The following is a 21,669-nucleotide window of genomic DNA, read 5'->3' as shown; positions in this document are numbered from 1 at the left end:
GACATCTTTTTTGGTTTTTTCTTTCACAAGAATCAAGTCATAGTCTCCACGTGGCAGACTGAAATGTCACACTCACCATATTCTGCTCTGAAACACCTGGACAGAGTTTCTTTTGGATTAAAAATGCCTGCAGAATTTTGGGGGGTTTGTGTGTTGCTAAATGTATTCTGAATACACAAGTAGTTACAAAAATTAGTCATGACTCTTTAAAGGAGGCAATATACTGTTTTAAGTGTTCAAAATGGCATAAAGATTTTTTTGTCCAAATTAATGAGTGTATTCTTGAATTAAATGGTCATAGCTTGTGTTACTGTGAAGCCTGAAATGACAAAGTGGTAGTTTTTTCCTCAAAAAAGGCAAAATTCTTTCTCTTACCTATCATCAGCCAAAAAGAATTAAGATTTTCAATGTTTATTAACATTTTAAAAAGCATAATGGCAAAAAATGACAGTTTTATTGCTTTGTTTGTAGGTAAAAAGTCTAATCAGTGTTTGTAAGTTTTGATCAAATAAAATACATAAATCCAGATTTTGAGATATAAGATTCAGAAACTTTAATAATAATTTTCTTTCTCATAAATTCCAATTGAATGCAGAGTAAGGTGTTTGTTAGAGGTAAATAATATATGAAGCAACATCTGAGCAAAGCTGATTTACTGTGTAATGGTTTGGGAAAGGCCTACACTAAATCTTTGAAGACAACAGCGGTACAGGTCGTTTAGTTCTATAAGCTTGTTCACAAAAGTATGAAAAATCTTGAAAGACAAAAGGCTGAAATAAATCTAAGCACAAAACCAGGAAGCTGAATTAATATCATGTCTGACAAAGAGAAGGAGTTGGAGACTGAAAATCAATGGATCTGGAAAGAGGTAGCAGAAATTGGGCCTCCTTGATGGACAAGGCCGTGAAGGACCAACTCTATGTTATGTGCAGGTCATGTATCTACTTGAGAACGTAACTTATGTCGGAACCATTTTTAGCTTTACTCTGCTCCTATGCTTTGGTTTGATAGTCTATTGTAATATTTTATTAAACTGCTATTATTCTTCTTTGTTCATATTATCTATTACAAAAGTTCAGTAAAAATTGTCAGTCTTCAGATAAAGCAGGCTCATCAGGAGTCTCTTCAGATAGCATCTTAGTATCTGAACAGAAATTCCAGTGCTTGTTTGCTGAGGTTCAATGCAGTTTACAACCAGATAATACTGACTGCGCAGGCAAGTGATGTTTGAGTTCAGAAAAAAGTAATGCCTGAAAGCTGACAGTAACAGATAAATATACTTTGAAACACCAAAGATACAAAAAACTGAATAAAAATATATTCTACGCCAAAATTCTTGAACAGCTGAATTATATAAGCTCTACTCTTCAGCTATGCAAACTATCAGAAAAAGATATAAATTTAAAAAAAAAAATAACTACTGCAATTTTCTTTAAATGTTGCAGGTTCTTTTGCTTATGATTTTCAATACTGTGTTTTATTCAAGCTCTGAACTACAGCTTTGCTATTGTTCCCCTAAAGTCAAGGGAAATTGCACCTCAAGAACAAGAAAAATTTCTTTGAAAGAAACTGTGGCACAAATTTATAAATATTCTGTTACTATTGGTTTTAGTACTGATGGATGAAAGTTTTGCAGCAGCATGTTTCTCATCAGAACCTGCTGATACTTTGACTTAAAATTGTCAACAGAAAAATGGAGAAAATACAGAGATAACCTGCATTAAAATTGAGCTTTTAAAATGTGTGACAACTCGATAATATATTTCTTATTTTCCAGAAAAAGACTTTTAATTGTTGAGATATTCTGTTTCTGTTCTTTTAAAAACTAAACACAGTCATGCTGAATGTTTTCAACTTTAAGAATTAAGAAAGGTAAAATGACAAGAAGTTAAAGAATGGATGTGAAATGCCTAATTGGCTTTTCTCACATAGCTGGGCAGGAAACTTTTCAAAATTATCAGAAATTATTAGGAAAGGAAAAAAAAAAATCTTTCTTTCAGCCTGTTCTAGTATTATTCCAGAGAGATGCTTTTCCAAGGTTCAATAGGATTTGAAGTGGTCAAAGTATTTTCCCTTCAGCTCGAACTAGGGATTCTATTGAAACACAGAAGCTTGTACACCCAAATACAAGAATAATACTCACTTTATCCATCTACTCCCATAAATAAGGCTTAAAGTACATGGAAAAGACAGCTAAAATCCTTCCTGGGTTAAATAACCTAGGGGTATGTGCTTGCCTGGCTTGATAAAGTTTCTCTCTACAGCAGGGTGTAATAAAAGGAAGAGTTAGTTTTATTCACAAGTATTTAATGTCTGCATTATGACAGAAGATCAATCGTTCAAATCCCCCTACTTTATCTGTGGAAAACACAGTGCTATGAAGAGATATTTCATTCACTGTGTCTGCAGCTGTCCTAAGACATAGCTTCAAACTTAGGGTCAGAATTTAGGCGGAATAATGCAAAATTAAAGGTTTTCACTGGAATTGCCAAATAACTCAGAGATGTGTTCAATTTGAAGTCCCACCTCTCACCACCTGCAGCACTGTATTCTATTAATCGGTTGTGAATAAACCAGCCCTCTAGTATATTTTTGCTTGTAGAAAAAGTGGTCTGCTTGATTTCACCTGAAAGTCCCTTTGGTTGGAGAAAATACAAACATGTATTGCATAAAAATGGTGAAATCACTTAATAATCACCTAACAAAAAGCCTGTGGTGTGAAGCCACCAGGTCTTACTACAAGTTTGCAAAGGAAAGACTTCCAACAGGCATCACTCTAACATTTTTCCAGAGGTGAGGACTGCCAGACAATTCATTCCTGCTCCCAAGTGGCCACACAGTCATTATCTAAGTGCACAAAAGGGGTTGTGCATTTCTGCTGTCATCCAAAATTCAGAGAACAATCCTGAACATCCCCCCTTTTTTTTTTTCTCACACTGCGCTTTTGAAAAATCAGACAAGGATGGAGTGGAATTGGGAAACTACACACATTTAAAGCAATGAGAGAGCAGTCACAGGAGGGACTTTTGGAGAAAAGAACTGACAATGGAGGGGAGAGAAAAATAGGTCAGCAAGAGAAAGGCTGCAATGATAAACAGCTGAAAGACAGAGTTTACTAGGTTCCTCTTGACTCTTCTAGCAGAGCAGTCAATAAAAGGGTGGTACTGAAGATGTTTATTAGAACTGTCGCCTCAGTTTAACAACCATTTACTGTAAGACATCAATAAGCTGAATGAATTTAAGTCATGACTCACCAGTACCGCAGGAGAACTCAGCTGAATTGATGACCGTAAATCCCCATTACCTGTTTCCCTTTCAGTATGCACTGCAGCTCCACAGGCTTTTCTCAGATCACACTGTCGCCAACATCCTCGGCCACAAACAGCTACAAAAACATTCTCCCACCTTAAAGAAAATGAGCAACTACCTTCTCTGACCAGTACCTGCTTACTGGAAGTTTGCCTCTCTCTAATGTTTCATTATCACTTAACAAAAATACCCTGGGTCTCATTATCTTTTTTTTTTTTTTTTTTTTTTTAAGTGAAAGGTCTAATCCAAAGGTCATAGAAACCAAAAGATATTTCCTACCGATGCTAGTAAGCTTAAGCAGAGGAACTCATCTGCTGCTAAACAAAGCGAATCACCAAAGCTGATCACTACACAAGTGGCACCACCAAGCTTGCATGTAGGCTTGGTACATAAATTCCAGCTGTTGCTAATCAATTATTTTTTTCAGGTAAGGAGATTATTGTCCCTCTACAGATGTTTTTACAGCTGTGGGTTTAGAAAGTCAGTTTCCCACGTTCTTCAATTATTTAAAGCCAAGAGGACAATTAAATACACATGGTCTATGAGAAAAAAAAACTATAAAGAACATGTCCATATTGAAAGAATTAAACTCCAATTACCTTGCCAATCTGGAATTAAAAGATAGAAGCATTACCATGCAGGAAAGTTTCTACTGAGGATCCCATCCCATACAAAGCTATTCATTATTTTTTAACAATAATCAATATGAAACTATGAAATCCTGACTGATAAAATCTGATGAATATGCTGAATTAAGAAGGTACAAAAATTTACCTCTTTTTGTCCATTTTCAAATTACTTACATGCTTTTAAAAATTTGCTCAGATTTCTTCATTATTTAAAGATATAATCTTAAATTATAAAATTCCTATGCACTTTTGTGAAGAGGTTGGTTTCTAAATTCCTAGATAGTATAGGAATGACTTGGCTGTTTATTTAGAAACAGCTCAGACTAAGTACATGACACAGGTGTATATGTATATATTTATGGGCCATATAACATAACTTTATGTTCTTCTTAAAGAATGTAGATCGCAGAATTCTATTTGCAGTGAAAATACAGTCAAAGATTGCCTCCAAATTTGAATGTGAATTTCCACTCTTTGCTTGTGATTGTCATTCCAGCTTGTACCTTGTCAGTAATGTTATTTGACTGAACATTTCCCAAATGTTAAAATACCATTTCAAATGTAATTGACACATATAAACATATGAGCATATTTAAGGAAATGCTTTCATACAGTATTTACCCAGTTTCACTGTGAATTGCTAAAGGATACACAAATTCTAAGTGTCCCATAAACTCTTAATCTTTAAAATGCAGATAAATTCATTTTTCACATTGCTATATATTTTACTAATACCACATGCACTATAAGAGAGGATACTATACAGGCTTTAATGATCTCTGATGTATAATGACATTCCTAAAAAATCAGAACTATTGTTGTTTAAATGATATTCCTTCACCTCAATCTGCACCAAGCACAAATAGGCGCTTATTAAGTGATCTCTGTACATCTTCTCTATTCAATGAGCAATCCATGAAGACATCTAAAGATCCAGATGAAGCTGTACTCAAAAGTAATTATAATAAAATAACTTGAACTATATTCAAGAGAAAAATATACAGTATTCCATTGTTTTGCTGTGCAGCTCAGAACATGAGAAGTGCTTCAGCATCACGGAGCTTAAAACATTTTGTCAAATCTTCTAGTACAAAGGGCTGCATCTGAATAGAGCTAATATTTTATCACACATATTGTGCAGGATGCTTTTCTTGCCATTTGTGAATTAATAACCTCTTGTGGCAGCCTTAGAAATGCTTAGACTAAAAGAAGAGCAGCAAAGAACCCAACCGAGGAAAGCTTACGTGACATCTGACACCATTAGAACTGAAGCCATTATAACTCCACTGAGGAGTTATCTGGAGGAGACATCTGACACCATCATAACTGCACCAAGGAGTGGCTTTAACTTTTGGTCAGCCTGAGGTGGTCAGTCAGTTGGACTAGATAGTCGTTGTAGGTCTCTGCACAGTGAACTACTGTATTTTATTGTATTCTATTGTTTTCTAGTCCATTCTATTCTATTCCTCCTACCTCCTCCTTGCCCTATCAGTACATGCTGTGGACATCTCTGATGACATTTCTTCCCAGCCCTGCACTAGCAGAAGGCATTGAATGGGCAGTCATGTCCCAGCCTAGGCATTGGCTCTGTCACCTTCTGGGAAGGAGGCATGTGCCTTCTGATGGGGGTGAGAGCTGTGGATCGTCTCGAGATCATTTGACCATCTGAACAAATTTGCAAAAAGCAGGTGTGAAGTGCGGTTTTTGAGAGTCTTGTGCATTGATCCAGTATAGCTGGGTTTCCACAGGATGGCAAAAACCTCCCATCTCTGACCTTAGTGAGGCTCAAAGATCAAGCCCTCAGTCTGAAGCAGAACGTGCTCCTGAGTTTTTGTTTCCTGAGAAAAAACCCACTTGATTTATCTAGTGAATAAACCATCATGGACAAATGGACCAACCACCACTTACAGGAATGCAAGAAAATAATGCTGGGCAAAACCATCCCGAGCATTCATTCAGGCAAAAACCATTAGAGACGAGACTATTGTGATTAGACTGAAGCTTTTGACTGTATTTACCTGAATCCTTACTTTCTGAAAAAGCCTACTGTAACTTCACCTCCATTTTCTACTTTTTCAGATGTTTACGGATCCTAAGGATACTTTTAAAATCTCCATCCTCCTATTAACTGGTTCCAGACCACTGGATGGAAGACCTTTTCTGTGGGATGTGTGGGCGATTACTGGAAAAGCTATTAGAAAATGTTATTCTGCTCTTTTCCACAGGAGAAGAGCCAGACCTAACTTTAATAAACCTTAATCAAAATCTGCAAGTTTTTATCATATTTAGCCATACATTCTTTAGCAGGGAGAAGTTTTTCTTCAATACACAGAAAAAAAACTTGTAAAAGAGCTTCTTCAAATGAACCTGCTACATACATCCTTCTGAAGGAAATGCTGAATGATTAAAAAAATGTTCAAGTGTAATCAAAAACTGCCTGAGAATACAACCGAAGAAGCTGGTGGGGCATGTATTCATACAGAATATACTTGTTTTTCTCTGATTATACATTCATTGCCAGCTAGCAAATGAACTTGTAAAGAATACACACAGTTGTTGCAGTTCTCAAAGCCACGGTGCTTGAGAATATCTACCAGTCACCTCATTACAACTAGAAATGGAAAAATAATGGACTTTTCAGTTTCAAAAAGTTGAGGGGAAAAAAATTCATATTGCATCAGATTAACGAAAAGATACAGAATAAAACATAAAGATATGTTCTTAAGACTTTTTTTTTACCACAAACTCATTTTATGTCAAATCTTTCTGAAATATTCCATTTCCAAAAAAAAAAAAGAGTTAAAATTAAACAATAAGGTATTTGGAAATATTTTTTCTGTTTCAGCCTGAATCTTCTGATTTTTATTTTAGAAGTAAGTTTTCTAACTCACTACACAAGGGGTTTTTTTATATTTTTAAAATGCAGGACATCGATGTTTTAAATTTTTAGTAGTACCTACTACCAAAATAGACTCGTATTTGCTGAGCTGTGAAGATGATGGCTAAAAATCAAACACACGGACCTAAATAGGTATAGAACTTCCCAGTATGGAAATACTGAAATTGAAGAGAACAGGGGAAAAGGTTGGATGTTCAGCAGAACTCCTAACTGTCCCATCCACTGTCCCAAGCAAGGCTACTCAGTTCACAGGGACCTCTGCTAAATGATTTTTACATACATTTACATACATATAGAGCTGTATTTTATTCAGCACAGGGTGTTCCAATAACAATGGCAGTTCAAGGGTCTTTGGCTCATACTTTTTTTTCTTCTTCTTTTTTAAATGCTCTGCTGATGGAACAAAATGTCCAGGGTGTACTATTGAATCTGGCCAAGTGAAACTCGATCAGATGCCACAAAAGGGAAGTAATAGCAGCTTTCTCATCTACTGTAATTAGTCCCTTTGATGTTTTGATACAATAGATGATTCTGGGCAGGACGGAGGTCTGTCATTACGTACGTATAGCAACCACGTGAGACAGTGAATGAGAGATGGATAGCTAGTGCCAACAGCACGAAACCAAGCAAAGGAGATTTCAAATAAGTGTCACAGAGAATTTCCTAGCAATGAGTACAGCTGAATGTGGAATTAACTGCCAAAGGAAACAATGGCTTAAGTCAAAGTCACTGTAGGCAGACAGGATTAACTACGCCAACGATTACCCAAAAGATCTGTTCACCCTATAGTTTTTAGCACTTCAATACTTCCTAATCCTTGCAAACATTCACTTGGCTCATCCCTTAACAGCACCTCCAAACCTGATTTTTGTTCCTGTAACATGTTTACATGACCAAGGTTTTGTTCACTCTACTATCTGGAGAGTAAATGTTCTCAACACAAACATTCATTATTTCATAAAACCCTAAGGACTGTGGTTATTATTTTTCCTTCTTTTCCCTTCCTCCCTAAAAAATCAGTCACCCGTCAGGAAACCGAAACAGTACCATTTTGACACAGCACAATACAAGCAGTATAACTAATAACTGAAATGAACAGACCTTCAGACACAGCTCAGGTGACTTTCACCCAGTCCCACTGCTTCCTAAGTGTTAGCAAACAGTTGGTCAATGAGTGAAAAAAGCTCAGTTTGAAGCCATTCATGAAGCTTTACCATTGCTCCTGCCACGTACTTGCCTTGAGTACACTGAGTATTCGCACGACTTTCTGCCATCTCCACGTGATTTTTTTCAACTATATCCTACACTTCAGAAGTGAATCATCTGGACTTTGAAAATTCTTACTATCAGATGTACAACTGTGTCAAAAAGATGCGGATGTTCAGTTTACATGCAGAAAATCAACACAGCCATATCAAAAAAATCAAAGGTATCAGTGAACAAAGGTATCAGCAAGTGCTTTCCACTGGTAGGATCTGAGCACCCAGAAGGCCTCAGCAGTTATCCTGACAAGCGTAGCCAAAGACTATGCAACACTATTGCTATTGCCATTTCTGTAGGCATTCATCTGCCACGGGATGGAGATTAGGGGAACTATTCATATGGCAATGATCCTGCAGGAGCTTATTATGATCTTCACGAACCAGTAGTAAAATGCACTATATTGTAGTTGACATAGCCTCCAGATGCCGTGTCTTTGCTGCCTGTCTCAAAAATTCATAACTGTGGACATGATGGAAGATATATGTTACGTGCCTTTGCTCTCTGTCTCCAAAAGAGCACGAATAAACATCTGCCATCGGTTTTGACTTAACTGATTCAGTGGATATTTTGCCTTTGGTTATAATGCTTTCTTCTCTGTGACTTGCTTTTTGATAAACGATGTCACTGCGAGTGTAAAGATCCTTTTCCCCGTTACAGTGTATGAAATAGATCATGTTAAAATAAAAGCTGAAACTCCCATTGACTAAAAAGTGTTGTTTATGTTGCATAATAGTCTATTTGTTGTTGTTTTCCAAGCTTGTTTTTCTCATGCAACTCCTCCATTAACATAGCCATTAAGCAAGTTAATTACCCAATTTTAATATTTTTTTTAATAAGACATAGTCAGCTTTGCTCTATGGAGAATGAAAATCCTTTCTGAATTCCATGCCACCGTTTATTCACAGATAAAAATACAAAGTTCATTCTGAATCTTGTTGTAGAGTGAGGCCCTGATTCTTTTTTGGTGACTTTTATGAGCAATTCTGTTAGAAGAGAACCCCATACATCTCATCTACAGGAAACACAAAGGTACAGTTCTAAACACAGCCCAGATTTCAAACCTGAAGCAAAACAAAACAAAACTGAAAGAAGAAGATTTGTTAATGCTACAAACTTCTCCAGGGAACAGATGTGAGCTCTAATTCCTCTCTGGAAATCACACCTCTTTTTTTACTTCACTTTGCTGGGCAAGGAAGAACATCGATTTCACCTCTGGTACAAAAAAATGAAATGTGTATCTTATATTCATACCCAAACAAAACAGGAACCAGAAAATATGGCAATTAACGACCTGACTTTTGAATAAGCAGTTCACTACCAGGCAGTATTTTTGTTAATACTCTGAGAGTAATGACTAGGTTGCAGTACTGTGCAAGGAAAGAGTTCTTGTAGTCACTAAGTGTACGGCTTCCCAAGTAAAACTTGCTTGCACTGTGAGAAAATACCTGATTTTTGTATCTGAAAATGTGCTCTCTAAAGTATCTAAATGAAAGAATATACTCAATATGAATCTATAAATATAAACTATTATTGTGATACATTGGGCAGATTTTTTATTTAGGAAAATTTTCCAAAATTTGGGGCAGATTTGACTAAAAGACTAATTTTTAATCAGGCTTTGAAAATTACTGATTATCTAAATGGCCAGTTCCTTCAACGACAGTAAGATTAATCTGCAAATCACACTGGTTAATGACACTGCTTATATTTATATGCAAATATATGCACTTCTAATCATAAGGTTAAAAACTTTGCCTCTGCCAAAGGACATGTCTACGTGGAATGATGCAGCATTATACACCTGGCTCCCAATGATGCACCTATTTGGGAATTTGTACACATTATTCCCTTGTTCCAGCAGTCATACCACGGGGCTGCCTTCCTCTTTCTTAACACAGTGAATTTTTAGTTTTTCTTCTCAACTGCTCTGCTGCTATCTACTGATAGCATTTTAGGTACTGCCCAATTCCTGCATGTAAAAACCACACTGCATTTTAGGAGGGTTTTTGAAAGAGAAGTCCCGATACACAAAAAAAATGTAAAATATTATTATTAATGTTATATTAAAAAAAAAACAACAATTATTGAAATTACTTCTAATACAACCAGACCAGCAATATTCTCTCCTAAAATTACAAAGTTTGGCCACCTCAGTTCTCCCATGAAGACACATTTTATCAGCATTTTCATAGTTCCAAACATTGTTTCCTTGGTAGATGCTTTTTATTCTCCTCCAAAAGTCTGTCAAGCAAGCAACTTTTCATCAAATAACTGAAATAATTTTGTCAACAAGCTGTGTTTTACTTTTTCTCACATTTACTTTAAGCCTCTAAAAGCATCCTGTCATGTACCTACAGTATCTTGTCTATCCATTTCATCAAAAAAATACTACTTTTATCTGTAAATATTGCAGCAAAGACCATGGGTTTTATTGTTTGATTCTGCTACATCGTCTCTGTTACAGAGAGTCATATTTCACAGTAAACTAGACATTGGTTTCTTGTATCAAACACCTGAATTTGCATTTGATCTATGAGTAAGGAGGTAGACTTAAAAATAAGTATTTACCATGCTGCAAAATTAAACCCGCTGTAGTGTTTGGTATACTTAAAAGAGCATGTAAAATATTTTAGCACTATGATGGCAAACACTTGTGTATTAAGAGTCATGTACTGACTAATCACAGCGATACCTAAAACTTCAGAGCTCAGTTTCACTTTGAGTAAGAATCAGCTTTAAAATAGGGCTTTACTTCATTGCATGGAAATAGGAAAGATAATACCAAAACTCTATTCTTCGTGGTTCTTATTGGTGATAAATGGAAGTATATAGCCTTTTGATATCTATCCAAATTAAAACAACAACTGAAATCACAAGGTGTTTCTCTTTCGTGCTACTTAGGATGGCAAAGGGCTCCCATACACCTTAAGTCACCCAGTGAAGTCAACAGATGAGACTTCCAGATGTGTGCTCCTTACCTTATTCTAACACCTGGTTATTAAAAGACAAATCTCAAATCATTCCTTCCAGGTAAAATACCAACAAAGCCAGGATACTGCACAAAAAGTATGTACTTAGAAATAGGACATCAGACACTTCATTTTCTGCAGGTCTGTAGACTTCCTTTAAGTGCTGGCTGGATTGAATTCAAAGTCGGGCATTTAGAAACTACCCTTGCTTTTCTTAAAACATAATCAGCTCTGCTCTTACTTCAGGAGCATTGCTCATCTGGGTTTCAAAAGAAATTCTAAAGTCATATTCAAATACTAAAGGGAAAACCTCTGTAAAACACGTCACACATTTAGACAACCTGAGCTACTCTGATAGAACTCTAATTTATTTGCTTTAATTTTATCTCTAGCACCAGGCAATGAATTATGTCCTGTTTCACAACTATTCCCTCAAGACTCAACATGACCTTTGTCTGAATACTATCTTTTCCTCAACTGGCCTGTTCAAGCCTATACAGTAGTCAAAGTCTTCTGCAAAACAAACCATGAAGATCAAAAGAAGCAACTTCAAAGCACTATTGCGAATTCCAATGTTGCATCTTCCAGAGAAGGACAAACTAGCAACTCAGAGTTAAGGTTACAATGAATATTTCATGAAGCCTTGGGCAATAGCAATCCTGGAACATCTTAATCTGTCTAAAGAAAAGTACCTGAGATTCAGATTTAATCTGAGATCCAAAGACAGTTTTTATTTAGGGGAAGAAAAAGGATGATCATGGGAAAACTCACAGTAGGAGCAGCCGTAGACTTCAATCCTTAACCCAATCTGGCCCTCTCCGCTCCAGTCCAAAGGAACTATCCGTACGTAGCGAGCAATGACTGGATGCTGTAAATCATGCCGGACCACACTGTCAGAGTTTGTATTTCCAGGAAACGCCTAAGGGAAAGAAGAAGAAAAAGAAATTGTTGTATTTCATCTATCTCATATGATATAAAGGTTCTGTTCCGAAGGAAAACACTAGGTAGTGAAGTTCTCTGAGTGTTCAGGTTACACTGAAGTTTGGTTTAAATGTTGCTTTGATAGTGACCAAATGAACAGCTGATTTACAAAGTTTCACAAGAATACCAAAACAGGAGCACTGAGACCTCTTCATCCACAACAGATACATTGAAATCATGAAACAGCTGCTGCTAGGTAAGAGAGTAATCCATTTTGCATCACTTAGTAGTTAACATAATAGACTAATTTTTTTGTCTTGTCAATTTATGGACAATCCATTCATTCACTGATGGCAGGTGTTAAAGACTATCGTTCATTTATTCCCAATATTTTCAGAGGAACTTTCACACCTCTTCATAGCTAATTTTCAATAGAACTAAGTGTCTTGTAACAGTGAACAGAGAAAAGGTGATCCATTACTAGAGAGCCTATGAAAATAAGAAATTTTGGTACATCCTCATTAAAAAAAAATATATTTTTGCTACAGAGAAAAAAAATTAGTACCTACATAGTTGCCATCTGAATAAATCCATATAAAATCCTATAATAAATACTCATAGTGGAATGAAAACCAAAGAAAGAAACAACTGGGCTGTAAGGAATATAGTATATATATGCCAAATATAGTCATCAAAAATTTGAAAGAAACAAAATTTAAGTCGGCCCTTTACAAACAGATATAGCAATACCTACTTACATGCCCAGATACTACTTATTGCAAAAGGGTATCTTCGATGAGTAATTATTTTGTACAGTGCACAGCAGATCTGGGTGGCAGTAAATGTAAGGAAGATCCACAGGATCCCCTCCTTGGTGGACTCCAAAAATGATGACATATATTAACGGTTACATTTACTGCAATTTTTCTGTACACCAGCTCTTAATGTGCTAAATGATGATGATGGCACACCTCATTTCATAGCTGAGCTGGTAAGGTACATTAATTAATGTCTGTGAGGCACTTACACATTTGAGTGGCAAGTGTGTATAAGGAAATTAACAGTCCTGTCTTCTGAGCTGAATAGAGGACAATTAACAACAAAGGAAAGTATACAGTGAATGAGGACAAAAAATCATATTGTATGGCTGCCTGTTCTCGTAGCCCTGTTCTAGGAAGCACATAACTTCATGGAGGGAATAAAGAACTTGATCCTTTGAAAATATGTATTTTAGTGAGTATGAAAGGTAACGCTCCGTATTTCAGGAGGAATTTCTGTTTGTACATGTCTTAATTTTGTGATGCTTGGCATAATCTTATCAAAACTCTCTTAATCTAGGTTTTTGCTGGTTGTTTTGTTTTGGGGTTTGTTTGTTTATTTTGCTAGAAGTATTAGGGGCAAAGGAAGCTAAATATAGGAGGGCGTGATATTTGCTATATAATTTGATTAAATGATTGATGAAAACCGATTCTCAAAATCAGAATGATTTTCTGTAGCTCTCCAAACTTTGTGTCCTGACTTGGGCTTTACCAGTCCTTTGTCAGAAAGACTTAGGGCCGAAACCAGAAAGTGTTTGATATTTGGAGGGTTTCTGTTGGTGTATGATCCAGTAGCACTTGATGAATGCATAAACACAGTCAATGGAGAACAGGGCAGTCTGTCAATAGAATCCCCCATTATTAAAATACTTTCCCTTTAGTGTCCAGCAGAACAATATCTTTTAAATACACCCTTCATCTAGATAAATGTGGTACAGTAATACACGCTCTGTGGCTAATGCAAACATCAGGCCAAAATCCATCACTGGAAGGCTGAAAAATCAATTTACAGGAGCTTGTGAATTATGTACTATTGCTGTAAAATCTCCTTTTCTGACTGGGAATTGTACATCAACTCACAAAGGCAGGTTCTCATTAAAAACTGAGTTTATCCAATTTTCAAAGCCGCATGTTTGCTAAGGTTATCAAGCAGTTTAATAAGATTTAAAAGTATAATTTAGACCCACATGTATAATAGGAGATTTTTTTTGAACAGGCTCAAGACTGAATTAAAAGAAACACTACTGAGTGACCAAAAGTGGAAGTTTTCATACTTCAGCCAAAGAGGAAAAGAATGAAAGAATGTTGGTCACATACTCAACCAAATGAACAAAAAGATGGTTGCAATCTTTCAACTCTTAGTGAAGCAGAGAAAAAAAACTGCACTTAACCCAAAAAATTCATCATATATATACTGGAGATCCTAACTTGCTTAAGGAGAAAATTAATTCTTAATTCAGGTGAAGAATTCTCCATCCAAATTAATGATTTATTCAGAGACAAGTATTAAAATTACTTCAATGTATGCTGTTTCTAGGGTGATGTAAAAACAGGGCAATGCATGGAATAGCAGGATGACATTTCTTATCCAGTTAAAAAAGGAAGAACTAATTTTTTTTTCATAACTTTCTTTAATTACTAGTAATTTTTTTCATTAATTATATACTTACTATTATACTTCTTGACAGTTATATTTTGCCATTGGCATTTTAAGCAAAGGAGGGAATAATTTATGGATCTCAATTTGGGAAAAAAAAACCATATCTAGGCTCCTAGCTTTATTTTGACACAGGAATAGTGAAAACACTACAGAGTCTGTGTTCCATGGTATTATAGATCTATAAATGGCTCTTATAATCAGAAACAGGATTTGCATGTAAAAGCCACGTTAATGAAAGCGTGGTATTATAAAATATGGAAACATCCCCAGACAGATAGAAGATACATACTGTGGGAAACATAACTGGGTTTTTTTGGGGGATTCCAAGGTGAGTTAAGCATGGAGCTAGCTAAACCTTAACATTTTTATTTTATAGAAAATCCCCAAAATTCCAAAACAAACACTTTTCTGAAAACTAGAAAGATTGCAGACTTGAGAAATTGATAGTTTTGGTTATGGCTGTCAGGCCTCTGCCTGCACAGCAAAGAAAATCCAGAAAACCTTGTTCTTCCTTTGAGTTCTCCAGAGACTGCCCCATCGAGGAGAGGAGCGGAGCAGGCTGGGTGCCAGGAGCTCTCGGCCAGCAGTGCTGTGGAAGGGTGTTGGGCACAGCAGGGCAGTCCAAAGCCAGGGGCCCTGGAAAAATTCACAGCACATACTGGTTCTGCACAAGCTGACTGAAATCCAGATTTCAGAGAAATGAAGATGTTTCAAAAAAGTGTTCACGTTCACCCACATGAACATTTCCCAAAATAAACCCCTTACCTTCATTAGAAAATTGAGTCAAGCTCTAAGTACCTCATTGCTGCTGAAACATTTCATACCTATGAAAATCCAGCCCAAACGTATGATGTAAAGTGAAACAGCAAGAATAAAAGGACTGGGTAAAGGAAAATGGTATGAGATTAACTTCAAGGAGTAAAGGGGGGGAAAAGAGGAAAGAAGAACAGCTGGTAAGAAAAGTGGTTGCAGAAGGAAAGAAAAATAGCAAATGGAAGAAATGGAATAGGTCAGAAAGCAACAAATTTGGGTTTGGTCTATTTTAGCTCAGTTTTAATGTGTTCCTGTGCTTTCATGTCCTAGTGCTGTGTGGAGTGAGAAGAGGTGACAGCAAGTGGCAGTCTTTTGCCTCAACAACAATTTCTTCCTTCTCTCTATTGAACAGCACAATCCATAACACTACAGCTTGCATGCTCCACTCTTTCCTTAAAACCAACCAAAACAAACCAAAGATGTTCATGGCAAACCAACATTTCCATAGCATCCTTCATAATCATCTCACACAGTAATGTATCTAAATAGCAAAACAGTATCCGAAAGCAATTAAAGGCTATAGAAGGTATCTTCCTTATCCCAAATGATGAATCCCAAATGACATCTACAACAGGTGCTGAATCTCATCTTTGAGACTCATGGTTATAAAATGACCTGAGCTCCTAAGAGCTCAGGATTAACAATGTGTAGAGAAAGTAAACATTATGTGTTATTGTGCTCATATGAACTCGATTTCGCTATCAGTGATATGGGTAATGTCCCAGTTTCAGTACAGTTACCCACATCCTCCCCTCAGCCACACATCTCAGTTAAGCAAGTTACCTATACTATGAGTGTAGTAGCACCCATTTCTGAAAAAGTACTCACATACTCAAAGCCAGGAACTTGGCCAAGTACCCACTTCGAATCGGGTCTTAAATTAATACATAAGGACTGGAGTGATTTCCAGTGCAATCTCCAATGAAGAGAGAAATGAGAACAGCAGGTTAATTAAGAGAAGTATCTGAGAGACTTCTGCTCTCACTGTCCCAGTTCAAGATCCTTTAAAACCATCATGCCAGCAATGATCAGCATTTACATCATTCTTCTGTTTTAATTTCCAGGAAGAAATAGATGTTTGCTTTACATCTGAAAACTGGTTTATTAATAGCACAACACATATGCAATCTTGTACCGAATATGTGTATGTGCACCCATGTGTCCTTCTCTCTGCCAGTCTTCTCTTTTAACTTTGGAGCTCACTGGGCCAATTTCAATCAAGCTTTGATGAAGAGAAGGAAATTATTTCGTTTTTGTAAGATGATATGTAAGAAGAAATATACATCTTATTACCATCTAGTAACAGGCTTTTAATATAACTAAACACACATCTTTTCTATGCTGAAAATATTTCCTAGCCGTTTTTAAACAGCACCATACTTTTGATCACATCACTCCCTTAAATTCTCTACTGACTCCCAAGGGGGTTACTTTCAGGTCCAGATTCTGGCTTTGTATGCTAAAAAAATATTTTAACCATGTATGCATTGCAATTAGAAGTATAATATCATGTAATTATCACTCCATCCACAGAATAATGCTGAAAGCTGTATTAGTTGCCTTTTACCCTTTCAGATCTCCCAGCAAAACCAAATGATTCAGCAACATAATATTATTGATTTTTATAACATGCTAACATTTTATAACCTGCTTAACCATTGCTATACTTAAAAAGAACTTGATCTCATTTACAGGAATGTTTAGTTTTTATTATTTTAACAGGAGCCTCAAGTAATCTTTAAGTCTCAAGAAATCTTTAAGGGATAATTCCATCTTCTGTTCAGAGATGACTCCTACGGATCTCAGTTTTGTACACTGATGCCTAGAAAAAGTGTTTAAAACTTGAAGAACTGGAGGAATCATAAAGCAAGGTATGATACCTTGGATATAATTTCAGATACATGAAATAAAAATTACAATTATATGTTTCATAGTCAAATCTGTCACTGAGTTCTAACTTGCTGTATTGATGTTTGTAGTTTTTCTTTTTAAAAAAATCGACAAAACCCCCAAACCCCATACACAAACAAATCAAAACAAACAAAAAAAACCCCACACCAGCACGGCCAGTTTCCAGAACATGATTAATTTTAATTGGATGCAAGTGAAATGCTCTCTTCTCCTCCGGCACTATTGTAGGATATCATCTTTCTTTAATTTACTTTGCGTAAAGAAGCCTAAAGCCAAAATCCATAACAAACAACTACCTCTCCACCCTGCTCATACACCCCACACCCAAGAATGATTTGCTTTTCTCATCTAATTGTTCATACCTTTTGACGCACAGAAACACGACTGAGCTATCTGTGCATTTTGCTAGGGAAACTGACTGGTTTCCAGGACAGACCAGCAATCCTGTGTTAACTCTATATCACATAAATATTGGAGGTAGGACATCTGAGAGTGCACATGTGGATAGACTGGGGTTTGGTTGTTTGTTTTCCCCACAAACCCACTTAATCCCCCTATTCCCCATACCTTTAGACTCAAGAACAAGAGCGCACAAACATATGGATACTGTAAATTTTTCCTTTATGGGACATCACAGATGGCATCACAGCAAACAGACTCGTGGTTCTCCACATCCTGCAATGGACATAATATTCCAGAGATGTGCCAAATATCTGATCCCCTTCTGGTGTGGGCGCCAAACATGAAAAACTTCTAATACTGCTATTCACAAAGTTAGCAGATAATTTTCAGGTTTGCATAATGAAAAGGAGATTTCAACCCCTGTGCCAAACCATGTAGGCTTTTTTCAGGATGACACAAAATGGCGAAAATTTAAACTTTTTTTAAAACCTAAAATATACACCAAAAATATTACATAAAATCAACACTGAAAGGTTAGAAGTAATGTTTCCTGCAGAGTCTTAATGAATTCCTGAATAACATTATGATGTTCATTTAGTTCCATAATTACCTGTTATTTATTCCCCAGAGATTCATACAATACCCAAAGAGATAATTGTCATTATCCATCCTGATACCTTAAACAACTGAGGTTGCAGTACCTTGAGGTTTTGGGGTGTTTTTTTTTGTTTTTTAACCGTATCTACATTCAACAACAAAACCAGATGAGCTTAATTTGGAAACTTTTGCTGATGAAAGTCTATCCTTGTCTTTGGCAATTCATTCCCAAGATTTAAGATCCAGTATTTACACCTAGATTTAATTTGTGAAAATGCTACCTTCCAGCTATTGAATAATGCTACATCTTTGCTGTCAAGATCAACTGATTGCATCATTAGTAAAAATTTCTTAACACTTCGGGGAGTAATCATTAACTTGCTCTTAGTCTTAAATAAACTAAACAGATTTTAACTCTTAGACATTTCAGGTCACAGGGTAGACCTGTGATGCTACACAAGTAAGTTGCAAAAAACTTTTCAGTGGCACTTAGTATAGTTCCCTTGGCACACAAAATGATTAGGTAGTTTTGACTTAATCTTTCACTGCCTCAGTTCCACAGATAAAATAGGGAGTAAAAATTCATTTGGTTCATGGGGTTGTAAAAATAAAATAATACTTATTAAGCACTTCGTTAAGTATTCACATGAGTGCCTCAATTAGAAATCTGAGCATTTTGTGGTCAGTGAAGCAAAGGGGGAGATAGGAACTAAATTAAAACCTTGCCACTCTTCGCTGGCTACACAGTAAAACATAAATTTTCCTGGGTACAATATAAACATATTCAACAAAATGGAGAATATAATCAACAACTTAGTTCCAAAAGTTGCCTGGTAACTAATTCACGTTAAAAGAAAAAGAACACAAAAACCAGCGTGAAATGGTCATAGAGACAGAATAAAAACTGCTTTTCTCCCAGGGAACTGTGAGGTTTAATAGACAAAAATTAATAGACAAAAATTACTTTTGCTACATCTTCTGTAGAATGAAGGAGAGACAGGCAGAATGTGTTTCCAAACTAACCAAACACAATGGCAATCATTACTGAAATGATAACAGCAAGAGCTGTCTGGTCACTGGCTGCTGGGCTACAGAGCTCACCAGTGACAGGATCGCTCCCTTTAAGAAGGGCACAGAGGAGCCCAGTGTAGTCCTTGGTTTCTTTTCCTCTCCAGTACTGACCTACTTGGCAATTTTCACACACTTTGGTGCTTTTTAAATAGCTTTTAAGTAATTTTCAGAACAGTATTTATTCCTTGTACGTCAGTCTGGTCTCAAAGCTTCTTGTGTCTCTTCTACAGAACTCCACTACTCTACTGGGTTACTTCTATGAAACTTTGTGACCCAAGAAGTTGAGGCAGTTACTAGCAAGTGCACTTCTGAGAGACAGGTACCAACTCGGCAATGTCCTTCCACGCCTCCTGCACTTAGTGCATCAGATCATAAGAGTCTGAAACTCCCCACAGGAAAAAGTATAAAGGCAAAACCTATTTTAAATACTGTTTAGAATCTTCTATATTCAGTAGGGACAGAGCAACTAAATAAAGAAAGCTTTTGAGCTCTTAATTAGTTATATATTAATATAAACAACATTTCCCATGATAGAAAATCGTAATTTGTTACTTAAAGCAAAATTACCATACTTGCTGTTTTCATATTCTTTCCTTCTGAGTGATAAGGAAATCAGGACGGTCAATTTTTAAGATAAACTGTTCTCAGTTATGAGTAGTTTTCGTTCCTATGTGAAATCACAGAAATGTCCAAAGACCACTTTTCAGATCATTGCAATTCTGCCTACACTATTGGTGAGCAAGAAACCCTGAACCAAAACACATCACATCTGAAATAGTTTGTTACAGGAATACAATTGAAATCAAGCTGTGGGGAATAAAGTCTGGTTATTGTGTATTAATTGCTTCAAGTTTGAAGCTAATATTGAATATTGAGGTAAAATAAACAAACTTTGAAGACAAAAATTGAATAATCATATGTTTTTCCAGTATACTTACAGTATCTGTTTAATGCTGGGATTATAGTTAATTGTGAATAGCATTTGTAGCTCTTCATAACTCAAATGAGCTTCCCAACAATGGGAAGTAAGACTGGATAACAACAAAATAATAACAAGTTTGCTTTAAACATGACTTTAGCTGTCCTTAAAACATATCAAACCATTACAAAATTCATTAAAATGGATAGAAACTTGAAAAGGATGCATTTAATATAATTTTGTATCTTTTTGTTTTGTTTTTGTATGCTTCCAAGTTGTGTTTATGAAAGGAACAAAATACATGTATAATATTAAGTCAAGATTTAGCAAACAATGCCTAGAGAAAAAAAAAAGAAAAAATAGGAAAATTATTACTATTGCCATCTAACACTAATCCATGTCTTAGTTTCTGGCTGTAGCTCCAGTACTCTCTGAACATGTCAAGAGGAAAGAAAATAACTTATCTAAAATACTTCGCATGCACTAAAATCAAGGACTCCAAAGGTTGATGCAGTTACCAACAACAACTAGGATACTCTGAAAATCACTACCTTAAGTCAAGTTCTTCTTGATGAAGGATCACAGGTTTAGAACCTTTTGCTCTGTGGCCCAGGATACGAGCAAAAAACTCTAACCCAAATCTAAAGATGGGAAACATCAATGAGAAGCATGTGGATCCTTTCTAAAACTCAGTACAAGGCTAAACGGGAACTGGCTGCAGAGTATCATAAGAAAAATTACAAGCAAACACAAAATTCTTATCTCAGGATGAATGCTTGGTGAAGGACTTTCCAGAATAATTCTTTCAAACTCATCAAAGGAATGTTACTAAGGAATCACCAAAGGCAACATTACAATATATGACAGCATCTAAAAGCTGCTTGCCTTTCTAGGGCAGTAAGGACAGTTTTAACCCCTTGGCCTTTTGAAATGATACCAAAAAACCCCACAAGAATATTTTACAAGTTGCTTCTTTCTTCATGGATTTCTTTCAGATAATTTATTCTATTTTTTTTTTCTACTAAGGTGAAAATGACAGAAAGGTTTTGGAAGGACTGCAGAATACCTGTGTCTCTGCTTCAGTCCGTTCTGGTAACGTGCAATGGCAACTTGGCCTTCACGCCGAAGGTGCCTGATATCCATATTAAAAGTTTAGAGTAAGAAGGAATCTCTGATTGGAAACCCTGGGAATTTAGTAAAATGTTAAATGTCTTATGAAAAGAGACAACAATAGAGTACGAGATACTGACGGTGCTATTTTTGTTCTAAAGTAAATAATCCAATTTTATCCCGTTATCTCTTTTCCAACTGTATTCTTTCAGGAGTTATATTTGTCCCTCTGACAGAGACAATATGCCTCTGTAATTTCCCTATAATGTTGTTTCGTTCAGGTTCACATCAAGTACTATTCTGAAAGTGACTGTACAGCCATCTTTTAGGTCAAATGCCCTCAAATAGCTCTTAGCATCTGAAACAGGAGGACTCCCA

General features: G+C 36.1%; 1 protein-coding gene across 1 annotated transcript in view; it reads right to left on the bottom strand.

The window, feature by feature from the left end:
- CNTNAP2 (contactin associated protein 2) overlaps positions 1-21,669 on the bottom strand; it is a 974,788-nt gene that overhangs the window by 546,464 nt on the left and 406,655 nt on the right. The window contains exon 4 of the mRNA XM_068395817.1: positions 11,841-11,988. Coding sequence (XP_068251918.1) covers positions 11,841-11,988 — 148 coding nt within the window. The remainder of the gene's footprint in view (positions 1-11,840; positions 11,989-21,669) is intronic.

The sequence above is a fragment of the Nyctibius grandis genome, chromosome 3 (assembly GCF_013368605.1).
Source record: "Nyctibius grandis isolate bNycGra1 chromosome 3, bNycGra1.pri, whole genome shotgun sequence".
NCBI lineage: Eukaryota > Metazoa > Chordata > Aves > Nyctibiiformes > Nyctibiidae > Nyctibius > Nyctibius grandis.
This window is presented reverse-complemented; position numbering and strand designations above follow the sequence as displayed.